The sequence below is a fragment of the Arachis duranensis genome, chromosome 10 (assembly GCF_000817695.3).
Source record: "Arachis duranensis cultivar V14167 chromosome 10, aradu.V14167.gnm2.J7QH, whole genome shotgun sequence".
Taxonomy (NCBI): Eukaryota; Viridiplantae; Streptophyta; class Magnoliopsida; order Fabales; family Fabaceae; genus Arachis; species Arachis duranensis.
The window spans coordinates 88,104,618-88,119,819 of NC_029781.3; the positions used below are offsets into that span (position 1 = coordinate 88,104,618).

At 26.6% G+C, this 15,202-nt stretch overlaps 3 protein-coding genes across 3 annotated transcripts in view; 1 reads left to right on the forward strand and 2 right to left on the reverse strand.

Moving 5' to 3' along the window:
• LOC107470693 (uncharacterized) overlaps positions 1 to 8,130 on the forward strand; it is a 28,507-nt gene extending 20,377 nt beyond the window's left edge. Inside the window, exon 2 of the mRNA XM_052255677.1 lies at positions 7,702 to 8,130. Within this exon, the coding sequence (XP_052111637.1) occupies positions 7,702 to 8,130 (429 nt within the window). The remainder of the gene's footprint in view (positions 1 to 7,701) is intronic.
• A 1,237-nt stretch (positions 8,131 to 9,367) lies between these two features.
• Positions 9,368 to 10,604, reverse strand: LOC107470694 (uncharacterized). The gene is made up of 5 exons (XM_016090105.1): positions 10,534 to 10,604; positions 10,365 to 10,458; positions 10,180 to 10,281; positions 9,739 to 10,074; positions 9,368 to 9,460 (listed from the first exon to the last, which is right to left on the reverse strand). The coding sequence occupies exons 1-5, from the start codon at positions 10,602 to 10,604 to the stop codon at positions 9,368 to 9,370; spliced, it is 696 nt and encodes a 231-aa protein (XP_015945591.1).
• Positions 10,605 to 12,952: 2,348 nt separating this feature from the next.
• LOC107470695 (uncharacterized) lies at positions 12,953 to 14,200 on the reverse strand. Its single transcript, XM_016090106.1, has one exon. It carries the CDS (start codon positions 14,198 to 14,200, stop codon positions 12,953 to 12,955), a length of 1,248 nt encoding a protein of 415 aa, XP_015945592.1.
• Positions 14,201 to 15,202: the final 1,002 nt, after the last annotated feature.

A 15,202-nucleotide genomic window follows, 5' to 3' on the forward strand; every position in this document is an offset into this window, starting at 1 on the left:
AGTGTCGTTGTTTAAATTAATTAGTTAAAATCATTAATATAATATAATTATTTTTTCTCTCAAATCTTTAATTTTATTAATAATTTATACTTTTATTATTAATCTATATATATCTTTTAGAGTATATTTTTTAATTATGGTCAAATAAACAACTTTAAAATAAAAATTACTTTTTCTATTTTTATGAGTGGTGACCCTTAGTAGCGACCTTTGCATTTATCAACTTTACTATCCTTTCCGTGTTTTACTCATTATGAATGAAAAACACTATCTAAAAAAAGAAAAAAAAATTGCAATTTTCCATGATCTTACCCTAGGCACGACCGATAAAGATTATCATGAAGATCAGAAAACCTAGTTAGGCCTGGGGTCATAGCTAGAATATGGCACTTGTTATAGCTCTCATGTTTTTGCTTTGGGGTAACAACTAGCAACTAGCTACAAATAATATTAACTATATGGTGGTCCTAAACCCTAAATTAGTTTGTGCTTTGGGGTGTCCAAAGTCATTTTCATGAAAGGGATAATCCATAAAATCAAGTTTCTCTTTTCATGAACTACATGCAGTAATTAAGCTCCTTTAGCATTGGTGTCAATATCCAATATTATTTTTTTTGTGTTAAGTCAAACAATTTAAATGCAATGTACTGAATGCACGCACATGTGTTAGCTATATATTATTACGATGGAATTTAGATTTTTTTTTAAGATAAAATTTTACTTCTCTTTCTCCTGTGATGCTAAAATGATATTTTCCTCTTCTTTATTTTATAAATGTATATTTTTTTCTTTTCTAACTTTTAAAAAACTTTTTCTTTGATCCATTTTAAACTTTTTGGGTTAACTAATGTTAACTTTATCCATTTTTTAAAAAAAATAAGTAAATTTTTTAAAAAAATACCCATTAACAAAAATTTTATTTTTTATTGATATCGAAAAATTAATAGTAAATATAAAAATAATTGTTAACAAAAATTTTAGTAAAATCATAATTTAATAATTAAAAAATTATTGAAAAATAGGTATCTTAGAAAAAAATAATTTAATTAATTAATTTTTTAAAAATATTTTAATAAAAATACAATTTAATTAATAAAAAAATAATTTATTAAAAGTATTTTGGTAAGCAAAATTTAATGATAAAAAATAAAATTTTTTCTAATGGATATTTTTTCAAAAAATAATTTATGTTTTTTAAAAAATTGGATAAAGTTAATATTTGTTAACACAAAAAATTAAAATAGATTAAAGAGGATGTTTTTTAAAAGTTAGAAGAGAGGGGAATGTACATTTATAAAATATAGGAGAAGGGAATGTCATTTTAGCATCTCGTAGAAGAGAGAAGTGAAATTTTCTCTTTTTTTAATTGAAAAAATTGGTAAAATGAGCGATTAATTACTATTGATTTTATAACTTTTATGAAATGTATATTTTACTATCTTAATTTAAAAGTGATTAATTTTTTATTTTATTACTTTACCAACTTTTTCACTTTATAATATCTTAATCCATTATATTAGCAATGATAATTATATATCTTTGGCGACGTTTAAAAAATGTTACCAATTTGAAGTTTCCACTTTTTGGATAATTTAGTTCCATAAATGATTTGAAAAATAGTACTACATAATTGTCCTAAAACTAATTCCAATAAAATTTTTGTTCTCTCACTTTTTATTTAAATCGTGAGTTTTGTAGATGATATATATATATATATAAAAGGTTTAATTATTCTATTGGTTTTTATAATTTTGCGAAATTTTCAATTAAGTTTTTATACTATTTTTAAAATTGGGTCTTTGCACCATTTTTTTAATTAGGTCATTCTTGTTAATAATTAGCTTAATTGTATAGAGACCCAACTAAAAAAAAATTTGGTGCAGTGACTCAAATAAAAGGAAAAAAATGTAGAGACTCAATTAAAAAAAAATTGGTGCAAAGACTCAATTAAAACGAAAAAAAAAGTATAGAAACTTAACTAAAAATTTTGCGAAATTATAGGGATTAACAGAATAATTAAACCTTTATAAAACACATGCAAAACCAATAATTTACCATAATAATGCATACATACAAGTAAATCGCAAGTTTTATGAGTGCATTAGGAAAAAACAACCGAAAGTATAAAATAGAAGAAAATACCACGATTTACGTGACTAAAAAGTTGAAAAATAAAACAAGGAAAGAGACAATGACCGTGGGTGCATGCCAATAAATAAAGAGAAAATAAAGAAAAATAAAAGATAAAAAAACAACCGGAAAAGACATGAATCGATTATTGATTTTCTTTATATGTAAAACACGTATAATCATTGATTTCTTATCCTTCAATTTGGTAGTCTAAAATTAAATAGGGTAAATTATTAAAAATGTATTCGAATAATTTTATTGTTGACAAAAATATACATTTGAAATTTTCTATCAATAAAAATGCACTTAAATAATTTAAAAATGCGACAAAAATATTCAATATTAAATATGTATTTTTAAAAAATGATTTAGAAATTGAATTTTGATATAATTTTTTGTAAATATGATTAAAAAATGAGATATTTTTATTATTAAAATTTGGTAATTTTTGCTAACTATATTTTTTTGTGATTTTTTAAAAGTATTATTGATTGTTGACAAAAAAATATATATTTAGTGAAAAATCACCAAATTTTAAGAATATAAATATTTTATATTTCCAATCATGCTTGCAAAAAATTACATCAAAATTCAATTTTTAAAGTATTTTTTGAGAATATATATATTTAATGTTGGATACTTTTGTCGCATTTTTAGATTATTTGAGAATATTTTTGTCGATAACAAAATTTAAGTGTATTTTTATCGGTGACACAATTATTTGAGTGCATTTTTAGTAATTTACTCAATTAAATATAAAAAGTAATTCCTGAATAAAAAAAATATTTGACAGTAGTTGGTTATATATTTTAAAATTATAAGCACAATATAAAGCAAGAAGACATTTGGTTATATATTTATAAAAATATGTTTCGAGAATGATACATAAATAAGGAACTAATAAGATATTTAATAAAATATCAATTTTTAACGAAATTAATAAAAATTAGAAAGCCAATTATAGCTGGAAATAAGTTGTTACCTGTGGATTTTACAGGTATATCTAATAACTAGAAATAATTTCAGTTAAAAGATTTTTTTAATAAATTGCACTTTTGTTAAATAAATAATGTCACTATTTTGCATGATGTGAAGATTCAACGTAAGGAAATTTGTTGGAAGTCTTTTTCACAGATGTTAAATAAATAATGTCACTTTTGCACTTTTGCATGGTTACAAGAGTGCATGCACTTTATTTATTTAAAATGTAACCATGCATATAGTCTTACTTTATATTAAGATTTTATTGTTTACTTATTGATTTTTCTTAAGAGTTGCATTGTTTGCGAGTTAATTAGGACTTTTGGAAGGAGAGAGAATTAGAAATAATAAAAGGGTTTATATATATTGTAGAATTCAAAAGTTAAGCAACATTATAAGCATTTTCAATCCTTCTCCTCCATTTCCCAGGCCTCTAAATTAAAACACAAATTCACAAACGAAATTTTAGGAAATATTCTTACGTTTCAAAATATGAATATATGTAACAAACAAACGCATACACATATGTATGTGTTGAGTTTTTAATATTAAAAAAAAAAGCGATAATAATTAATTTAAGACGGAAATAAGAATATTGATTTAGTTTTAGCTTAAAAATTTGGCTAACTGATATTATCTTATAATTGGTCTCATTTAAATAAAATGTTAGTTTTTTTTTTGGAGTATCTTTTATGTCAAAGACTAATTAATTCGTCACAAATCGAAAAAGTTCTATTTAAGAATTTGTCTGTAGTTAATGAATTGTTACAAACAGAAATAGCCACTTGATAAATTCAAGTTGATTAGATTAATACGTTAGTTAAAGTCATTAATTTCTCTTCTTGAGAGTTAATCAATAACGAACTATTATCAAATTTATACTATTTTTTGTTGCCTACGATATTTCCCAATCTGACAAGCCATTAAAAACTAATTTATGTGGACCGGAGTTCAATTTAAGGGTTTGTTGTTGGTTATCTAGGTTGTTGCATACACAAAGACGGGATTCGAACATCCCACACTTATTTAAGCGAATGGGTAAGCTGACCACTCGACCAACCCAAATTAGTTAATTTATACGATTTAATTTTGACAAGTGTTCCAGAGATCACAAGTAATAAAAAAAAAAACCGAACAAAAGGGTTGCCATTCTCTTGATGAGAATTGTTAATCAATTACTAATTTGTTTATAATAATTGTCATTATTTGAGTGTTCAAATAATAGAATGGATAGATAAATAAAATCTAAAACCTAATAAAATAATTAAAATATGAGAATAAAAATATGAGAGACGAGTGTTAAAACTAACTTCATCTAGCATTCAAGGTTATATAATACCTACCGTTCTCTATTTTCGTTTATTTAATGAAATCATTAATCGAATTACTCTTAACTATAGTCAAAGTCCATAATTCCTCGAGTGCAGTGACCTTAGGGTAACAATTTGTTTAGCATATTCTAATATTTGAACATTAATACATCAATCAGGAGTATAGATCAATCCCTGAATCCGAATCTTAAAACAATTTATATTAATAAATAAAAAAAGTAGAAAAACATCAAGGATCCAAAAAAACTAGGTTGTTCTTAACATCTTTTAATTTCTTCTCCTCCCGTATCCAAAATTTTACCCCTTCATAGTTTTTCCTCTCTCTCTCTCTCTAATTTTGAATCTCCACAAATCTTCTAAAAAATCTTTCTTATCTTCAGTCTTGATGCAATATAATTGATTCAAATATTTTATTTCTTCAAAATCAATTGAATTACGGCTAGAATTATACAAAATAAATAAAAATATCAATTCAAAATTCAACTTAGATAATATTTTCTTACTATTTTTCATATAAATTATATATATTAAATTTAATAAAGTAATTAACTTTTGTTTATTCTCTTTCTAACATTACCAAATATATATACACACTATATTTAACTAGTAAGGAACAAAGAAACACAACTTAGAACTAATCACATAAGGTTATTGTTGGTGAATGAAATTAAGCTGGCGTACCTTACATACAAAATAAGACCGGAAGACAATTATATCCGGAAAAACAACAATCTTATGTAATTAGCTCTAAGTTGTGTTTTGTTCTCTAATTAGTTACGTTTGAATGATAGAAAGGTGGCCACGTATATGGGTAAGGATTTGGCATGTCAGTGCAACTTGTTCTAAATGCATGCACTATTCTTCTGAACCTTCACGAGTTGCAGCTATAGACACAAAACAATATAGTTAGTTCCACTTGTCTTGGAAATCTGGGAAGGGCTAGCTAGCTATATAACCTAATAAGTGTATATAATAAAGTGATTTAGATTTGTCTCCAAACTTGTACATGCATACACAGTAATACGTATTTCTTCAATATGGTGCATTATTTGTACTTATTTAATTTTATACATTGAATTCATACACATATGTTCCTTTTAATATTGAATAATTTGTAAGAGACAAACTTATCTTATGTGGATTTTGCATTTTACTACAAGTAATAGTTAAAATGAAAGTAAATATTCAATTTATATTGAATTTAAATTGATTTTTAAAATTACAATGGACTTAATTCGGTCTTTAAAATTTATAATAGTAATTTATTTTAGTTTTTGAGTTGATTTTTATAAATAGTATATTGATTTTGCACGTTAACTTGTTAAGATTCAGACTCTTTACATAAATTTCATGTGAATAATATCTACTAAATTTTTCTAAAAGTTTAATTAGATCTCCAACACTCTCATGTATGAAGACGATAATAACAAGTTCAATTTGAAAATTTTGTGGTTTTGAGAACAATCAAATTTGTGAAGTTCTAATAAATCTTAATCACATAAAATTTAAATGAAAAATCTAAATTATAACAAATTAATGTATCAAATCAACACATCATTAATAGAGATTAACTCAAAAATTAATGTAAATTATAATTATAAATTGCAAGATATAATTTGAGTCCATTAAAATTTTAAGAATTAAATTAAATGTGATTTCAAATTTTATTAGTTAAATTGAATATTAACTCGTCAAGATGGTATATTTAGTTTTTAACATAAAATGAATACGTTAAATATTTATCGTATTAAATATATAGTGAATGCTAATATGCTGCAATTTATATCTTAAATTTTAAATTTAAACTATTAATATAAAATATAAAAAATAAAAAATTAAAATGTATTTGGTTAACAAAAAAAATATAACGATATTTAATAAATAATAAGTGTTTAAAAATGAGCCTAAATATATAGATGCATGGAATTTGATTTTCTCTATATCAAGCATGCATATCATCAACAGAAAGATTATATTAATTGTTGCAGTGCTATATTGCTAGCTAGTGGACCAATTAATAATAAAAAGGACTACTCATGAATCATGATAGCGGATTGGACTTAATATGTACAAATACAAATTACCATGGTTCATTCTGTAAAGGCCTCAGCTTTATTATTTAATTTGATGTTAGTTGTCAATAAAAAATCTTATCTAACTTGACTTTACATTATTATGATCTCAACCACCCTTTCGTATATAAATACACGCATATACAGCACAAGCTTGTATCTTTAAAAATTAACGTATCAACATGCACGAAGCTCACATAAGCGACGTGAAAAAAGAAGAAGAAGAAGACGACACACCAACAAAGAGTTCATCAAGCTTATTATTAATTTCCTTCATGGTGCTCTCTATATCTATCTTATCCCATATATACGTTCATATCTCTAACAATACTGCATATATTTTTCTTCTTCTTATACATAACCATTATTGTGATCTTTTAGATGAGATTCAAGTTTTAATATTGTTGATTTTGTAGTGAATACTCTCATAAAATTATTTGTCTGCAAAATTTAAGTGATTAAGTTGATAAAAAAATATATAAATAATTATTTTTTGACGTGATACATTTTTTTTAATTTGTATGAATTATTTTTGCATATATTTTTAAAAATATTATTTATAAACTAAAATTAATCACTAAAATTAGTTATTATTTGTTTAACTTATTTTATGTATTTTATATTTTAATATATATTCTATATTGATAATTTATTTTAGTGTACATTTAACATATCATATTTTTTTTCTTTTTTATTATTTTCTTTATATTAAAATATTTTTTTGTAAATATTAAGTGTCAAATTCTATATTTTTACATCTTAATAATTTTGATATCATATCATAAAATTATTATCATAAAATGTAAACAAATACATGAATAAGAGTAATGTTATGGTGAAGAGTAGTAATGTTTAGGCAGAATGAAAATTACTTTTTTAAATAAAAAAAACCCACCAAAAAGAATTTGTCATGCGTAAGGTACATATTTCTTTAAATTTAGTAAAAATCTTCGCGGTTTGCATTATTCTTCTCTTCACCAAAGAAAAGCCCGATGAATAATAATCAATGATAGAACATCAATAATAATAATAAAAAGGTTCATTAAGGCAGGGTTGGAGAAAAATACAAAAGAATATGTGTACTGTTTAGTATACAAATGTTCTATATATTTTGTCGTGTGACATAAATTTGTTCATGTGGTACAAAAAACGTGTCTAATGATATGCTTTCAAAATGTGTTTTGCAGGAGGCGGAGGCGGAGAATGAGCAGAAGGTTGTTCTTCGAAAGGCGGTGTCGGACGTGTCTCAAGAAATGGAGAAGTACCTAATAGTAAAGTCGGAGCTAGAGACGATAATTGAAGAAGTGGAACAAGCTGAATGCGAGTGCTGTGGATTGAAGGAAGAGTGCACCAGAGTTTACAAAAGGCAAGTTCAAGAACGGTATTGTGGGAAGTGGGTGTGTGGCCTTTGTGCTGAAGCTGTAAAAGAGAGAGTGGTGGTGCTGGCCATGGAAGATGCTTTGAACCAACATAAGGATTTTTGCAACCACTATAACGCCACTACTAGGATTAATCCAAAGCTATCTTTAACTCTTTCTATGAGACAAATAGCAAAGAGAAGTTTAGAGAAAAGGAAAAGTATGTCCAAACTTGGAAGGAGCTCTAGCTATCCCTAACAAATTATACAAATAATTCTTAGTTAGATGCTCATTATTCCATCTTTGTTTCACCAAGTTCACTAATGGTGTGACACTGAAAAAAAAAATAGTATGATGCAGAGTATATATAAGAAATTTATCTTACTCTAAGTTCATCTAAGTTTTTTTCTTTTTAATTTTAAATATTAAAATACAGCTCTGAGTTTAGATGTTTTGAAAAAAAAAATACCTGTAGCTAATATTTGAACCCGCATATTTCTTCTAATAGAAAAAATATATGTTATTTAGAATTTTTTTAATATAGCTAATAATTTTATTTTCACTCATATATATAATATTTGGTAGTTTAAATTTTTTAAATTCATTTTCTTGTATAAAACTATTAGACATGATTAAAATAAATTAAAAAAAAGTGAAAAAAATTTCAATTCAGCTCATGTATGTGATTCACAAAACATATAAGCACTTGTCCAATTTACGGGATTGTGAATTAGGCCAACTCAATCTCTAAAAACTTGTAAGTTAACTACAAGAGAAGCGCACTACAAAAAAGGCACTAATTTGCGGGGTTTTTTTTGGGTTTTGCAGGGGTTTTTAACCCCCACAAATTGTGTAACGGCAGTTTCAAAAACTGACGGAGTTAGGTGTCCTACGGTTTAATTACGGGAGTTTTTAAAAAACCGACGCTATGTCAAATTTAAATTGCGGGAGTTTTTTGCCCTCCGCAAATTGTGGGGGTTTTCAGTATATTGCGTCGGTTTTCGAAAGCATCCAGTTACCTTATTTTGTGGCGGTCTTGATTGACGTTGTGGGAGTTCTTAACCCCTACAAAATTAAAAGACTAAAATCTATTTTTTATATTTGTGGAAATTGTAAACCGCCTCAATTTAAAAGTCACTACACAAATAAAACTACCATAATATTTTTATTATGCATATATATAATTTTTTATTTTATAAGATATTAATAAATATGGAACATTTTAATACTAATAAATTCATATAAAATATAAATGTAATTCATAACTCATTGTAATGAATAATAACATTTTTATATTATAATAAAATGCATAATATCTTAATTAACATTGTCTTCATATATCAATTCCTAAAAATTAAAAATGTTAAAATTTAATAAATTCACAACTACCACTAATAAGTTCACTATTTGAATAAGTTTGTTTAGTAAATAAAATCTAACATAATATCCTAAAAAAAGAAAAAGAATTCACAACTACTCAGTCTTTCAAATAACACTAAACAATGTCTTCACAATTTTCATTGCTTCCACCTGATGATGATGCTCTTTCTGTTGCTGGTGTAATAATTTCATTCTCAACATCATTAGCCTAAATAAATTAAAACAAAATTGTTAACCTAAAAATTACCAACATTTATAACACTATAACAACAACTTTAAAGAAAAAAAAATCAAAGTGTAAAAAAAGAATTAACCTTTTCAAATGTCAAAAATTTGAAAAAAAAAATTAAAAAGAGTAGAGGTGTGAGGTTAGAATATACGAGACTAACAATGCTAGAACATTAGATTAATGTAACAGTTATGATTCATCATAATTTTTTCAACATGATTAGTGCAACATAAATGCCACAAGAGAAGGCAATTTACCTGAGTTCCGTGGTCAAATATACTAGTAAGTTCAGTAGGAATTCTTCCTTCTTTAGAAAGGAAATAAGCCTTTAGTGCAGTCAATGTCCCATCAAATTTAGACTCTAAACGTTTAAAATCAGCTTGGGAGTAATTGGTAGAAGACATTGAAATTGAAGAATTAACAAACTGGCCAGGATGATTGGCACCTCTGAAAGTATTAGTAGGTGTAGCTCCCATTCCCAAGCATCGCACCCTACCAGAATGTTCCTCCCCAAACACTTTGCCAATAGCATCATTTGTGGATGGTCCAGATTCATCTTTCTCATTTTGAGTCATAAGTAGTTCAATTTGTTCCTACAATTGAAATTTAAACAACAAAAATATAATAAAATACCATTAAAACTTGTCGGATTCTGAAGTTACATTTTTTAGTAAATTAGACTAATAAATTCAATTTACCGCTATATTCCTTGCTTCATCAGTCACCAAGGACCCATCTTTCTTCTTATGAGTTGCTATATACATTTCTCCACGGCTAATTTTTCGCCCAATTTGTAAAAACTATGTAAAAAAATATAAAAAAAAAAGTTAAGAAACATAACATAATTTAGTAAAAGCAAAAAAAAATGAATTATAGTTCATACTATTTCATGTCTTTTCCTTGAGATGGGTTTTGAGCCACCAGTATCGGGAATTTGTTTGCTTCTTGCGAACTTCTTTGTTTCTCCTACACATCTCCTATTAAAAAAGAAAAATGAAAATTAAAGAATTGATCACATATTAATATTAATTTTAAAAAAGAAAGCATGTTACCATTGTAGAAGGTAGAAACCGATATTGAATGAAGGATGCTCATTGATCTCTGTCGATGCCAACTGGGACATTATTAATGATTGCTTGTCTACTCATACATGGATTATAGAACTCATTCCACAACTTAATTCTATGTTGTGACCACTTTTTTGCAAGGCTCAATTTGCAATATCGCTTTGCAATGCCCTCAGAAATTTTGAAATGAAATTTTGGCTATCAAAAAGAATTATACATAAATAACAAGATGTCATTATTAATGTATAACTTTAATAGGCATTTGATAAAAATAAATATTCATAATACATACCTTCAGCAAGTTACTAAAACACTCTTCAAACCTAGATTGAGGTATACCTAGAGGTCCTGACCACTTTGAGAAGTTGATTGGAAATAACTTATAATCAACTGCTAATGTCCCTAAATATCCAGCAAGTAAACCTTAGCTTTTCCCAATAGCTTGTTGATCTTCAAAGTTTACTACAACTTGCTCATCTCTAGTTAAATTATCCATTTCTTTAACTTTTAGTCTTCTAGTCTTAATAGTTCCATCTGTGCCTTTATTTGCATATAAAAAATAATTTATGAAAAATAATAGAAGATTAATAAACTAAATTAGTGACAGATATTTCCTATGTAAGTTTTAAAAATTTAAACTAAATTAATTTTTGAACTAAATTAAAATTTTAAAAATAAACTCTTTGTATATAAAATTAATTATATGTATGAATAAGTAGAAAATGTTTCCTATGTTGGGGAATAAGCTTAATCAAAGTAATCTAGGAATACTTATTACTCCTTGTCTTCTCTCGTGAATCATAGGTAATATTGACATATGAGCAATTTTAAGTAACTTTATATATGACACACTAGTATGTATATACATATATATACAGGAATAACATATAATTTGTCAAAGACTATAACCTAATAAATATTTTTTATTTGAATTTAGAAAATGAGAAACTTGGAGAAGTGGTATATATTATATTCCAATTTTCAGATTTGTTCATATATATAGTTGGGACTGAAAAACATAAAATATTAAGCAGTGAAATATGAAATGTAATTAGTTTCGTCACACTTACCAATGGCCAAGTTGGATTGAGATATTAATTAATTAAGAATGCAATTTGGCCACCTTAATTATTGGATATGATCATTATATTACTCAAATCATAAAGTAATTAACTGGACATCCAATTAATTAAGAGAGATAGAGAGAGCAATTCACACATTGCCATGTTCCCATTCTAAAAGTCCGAATAGTACATAATGAGATTTCACAAAACGTTGAACAATACATATGCATATAACCTTATTGTCTAGTAATAATATAGGAGTAGTACTATTTCATATTTTTATTTTCTGACTCGGGAGTTGGGTAAAAAATTTAAGAAATATTTTGGGCTAAATTTTCAGACCATTGAAATTTTTAACATATGGCTCCAACTAAATAAACTTTAGCATCATTCAATCATAGCAATATAGAACAATGAATGATTGGAACTATGTATCTTATGTTATTATTTTATTATGTGGGATGTGATACGTGTAACGAATCTGTCTGTTAAGAGAATATTAAAGAAATTTTAAACGCATTACAAAAACCATAATTGAGTAATTAATATTAAAAGACAAATCCTTCTATTAAATTCTTTTTTCCCAATAATTAAAATTGCAAAATGATATATAAAAAGAAAATATATAAAACGACTTAATACTTTTTTAAACGAAATCCATCTGTATTGTAGAAATTCGCCCTTTCCTTGTTTCTTTTGTTGTAAGAAAACTTTAAAAATAAACCAAGTTTATTGATTCAAAAAATTTATTTAAACCTGCCGAATAAGTATACAACTCAAATACTTATTTTTTTCTCTATTTTAAAATAACTATCCTTTTTAAAACTTGACTTATTTTAAAACGGAAGAGTATAATGGAATAAACTTGATTATTTTAAAACACTATTGATTAAACTACCTCTATAAAAGATTCAGTTTTAAATATTGAAAACATGTGTATTCCAACAAACTAAAAAATGCTATATATAATTTAAACTTACATGAATGAAAAGCATTAGATCTATACATATTGGCATACTGTATATTCAGAAATCATTTGATCACTTCTCTACTTTCATACCAGAAATTGCATAAAAAAATAACATATAAAGATTAAAATATAATCATTTGCATTTATTTAGAAAGCAATTATCTAGAAACTTAGCATGAGACAACAAATTTATTGTGCACCATACCTATTGTCTCCACTGTCCAATATTCAGAAGATTGACGTCCACCAAAGTGCCTAGAATGTTCTTGGGATCCTTGGTTAGGAAGTGAGTGATCCGTAGTACTATCCGGATCGCCTTGCATTATGGAATCATGATTAGGTGGTGAGCTATCCGTAGATGAATTGTGTACTATGTTCTAAATGTGTTTTCAGATGATGAGTCAAAGGTCTCCACACCATCGTTCCACAAATCTTTCAATTCATCTATAAGGGGCTGCAAGTACATATCTATCTTATTTCCCAGAGACTTCTTTCCTGGAATAATCATTGATAAGATGAAAGAAGTGTGATTCATACACATCCAAGGCGAAAGATTGTATGGAATCAGGAACACAGGCCAAACGTTATTGGTAGAACTCAAGGCTCCAAAGGGATTAAAACCATCAATTGCAAGACCTAAGCGAACATTTCGTGGCTCTTCGGCAAACAAAGTGTGCGTCGCATTAAAATCCTTCCACGCTTGGCCGTCCCTTGGATGTCTCAGTAATCCATCTCTTGCAGGTGCAGAATTATGCCATTGCATGTGTTCAGCCGTCTTGCTACACATATATAATCTTTTCAACCTTGGCTTCAATGGAAAGTATCGCAAAACTTTTGCAGCTTGCTTTTTCTTTTTTTTCTTAGGGCTCCATCTAGATATACCGCAATACTTCCATGTGTCTTGTACGTTATCTGGATTGTCATCTAGATATAACATACAATCGTTTGGGCAAGCATCTATCTTAGTATATTCCAGGCCAAGTTTGCAAATTACTTGCTTGGCCAAATAAAAACTAGAAGGCAACTGTATTCCATCAAATGTATCTCTCAACAAATTCAATATCATAGTCATGGCCTTATCACTTATTCTACACAAAATCTTTATGTGATACAATTTGATTATAAACTCCAACTTTGTGCATTTACTGCCCTCATGCAACTTTTCATTTCCGTCTCTTACAAATTCATTGAACTCGCTACCATCATCAAAAGAGGCTTCATGTAATCTTTCATCTGCGATGTCTTCACCTCCATTGTCTATAACTGCATCATTCACTCCCGTTATACCTTCATCCCCATGGTGGCCGAATACATCATTGATTAATGTGTTTAATGGATTCTCTTGATATGGTGTCGCTTGCACTTCTATACTACTTGGCTCAGCAGGTTGTATCTCACCATGACGATTCCAAACAAGATAGTTCTTGGGAAACGGCTTTAAGAGCAAGTGATCCTGAACTGTGTCCCTTTTATGCCATTTTCCAAACGCACACCGTGGACATGGACAACATATTCTATCCGAAATGGCCGCTCTCGCAAAAGCAAAATCAAGGAATTCATTTATGCCGTCTTGGTATTCTTTTGTTGTTCGAGGTTTTTCAATCCAAGTTCTATCCATTTGTAACTAATTTATGCAACCAAAAAGTAAACTAAGTTGTAACATTGAAAAGAAATAATTAATTTATTTTGGTACAGTAATTAATACATTAAAACTCGTTATCATAATCAGTATAATCAGTAATTTATTTTTGAATGCTATTTTATGTCTCGTTGATTTTCTTTAATTTTTTTACACAAAAATATTTTATTATACTTTTAAGTATTGGTGGTGTTTTATTGGTGCAGACTAATAGAGATTTTTTACAACTTACAACTTTTTAAGTTTTAATCTTTTAAATTAAATTATAAGTAAATATTTTTTCATATCACCTTTAAGGACTTGAATAATTATTTTATATGTAATTAATTTCGTTTTAGTTTATACTTTGTTAGTTTTTTAATTAAATTTTTATCAAAAATATATTCAATAAATATTATAAGTTTTTATGTCAACCATTCTAACTATAAAAAGTTAAGTTCTAATTTAATTATTGGATATATTAAACCCTTCAAGACTCGAAGAATACCATTCTAAAGTATTTTAAAATATTTATTTATACAGTTAATCATTTATTTTTATGTTAGTAAGAAACTCTAAAAAGAGTTATATTTTATAAATTTGGTTTACATGGAAATGTTATTACGTGTTTTTTATGTTTAAGTTTTAGCTGTTCAGAAATATGTTTGAAGTTTCATCATGTCAATCAATTAAATAAACCGAAAACTAAAAAAACAAAAAAAATCACTGGAACCTAGAAGGGAGGATATGTATTTCAAAAATTAAATTCCAAAAAATGAGATACATAGAATTTTAACAATTATAACTATTTTAATCACCAAAAAAAATTATAACTATTTAATTCAGAATAAAGAACATGTAACTACTTTATTGAGTCAGAAAATTACCTTGTAAAAGAATTCAACAGAATAAATTGGATTAGAACCGAATGTATCCGTGAAATAGGAGCAACAAATATGCCAAATCAACTATTCAGATACTACAAGAACAATTTTCAAATAA

Coding starts and splice junctions, on each gene's coding strand:
- LOC107470694 (XM_016090105.1), bottom strand. CDS start 10,604: ATGTCCCAGTTGGCATCGACAGAGATCAATGAGCATCCTTCATTCAAT. Junction 10,459..10,533: donor GGTTTCTACCTTCTACAATG/GTAACATGCTTT, acceptor CTTTTTTAATAG/GAGATGTGTAGGAGAAACAA. Junction 10,282..10,364: donor CAAGGAAAAGACATGAAATA/GTATGAACTATA, acceptor TTTTTTACATAG/TTTTTACAAATTGGGCGAAA.
- LOC107470695 (XM_016090106.1), bottom strand. CDS start 14,200: ATGGATAGAACTTGGATTGAAAAACCTCGAACAACAAAAGAATACCAA.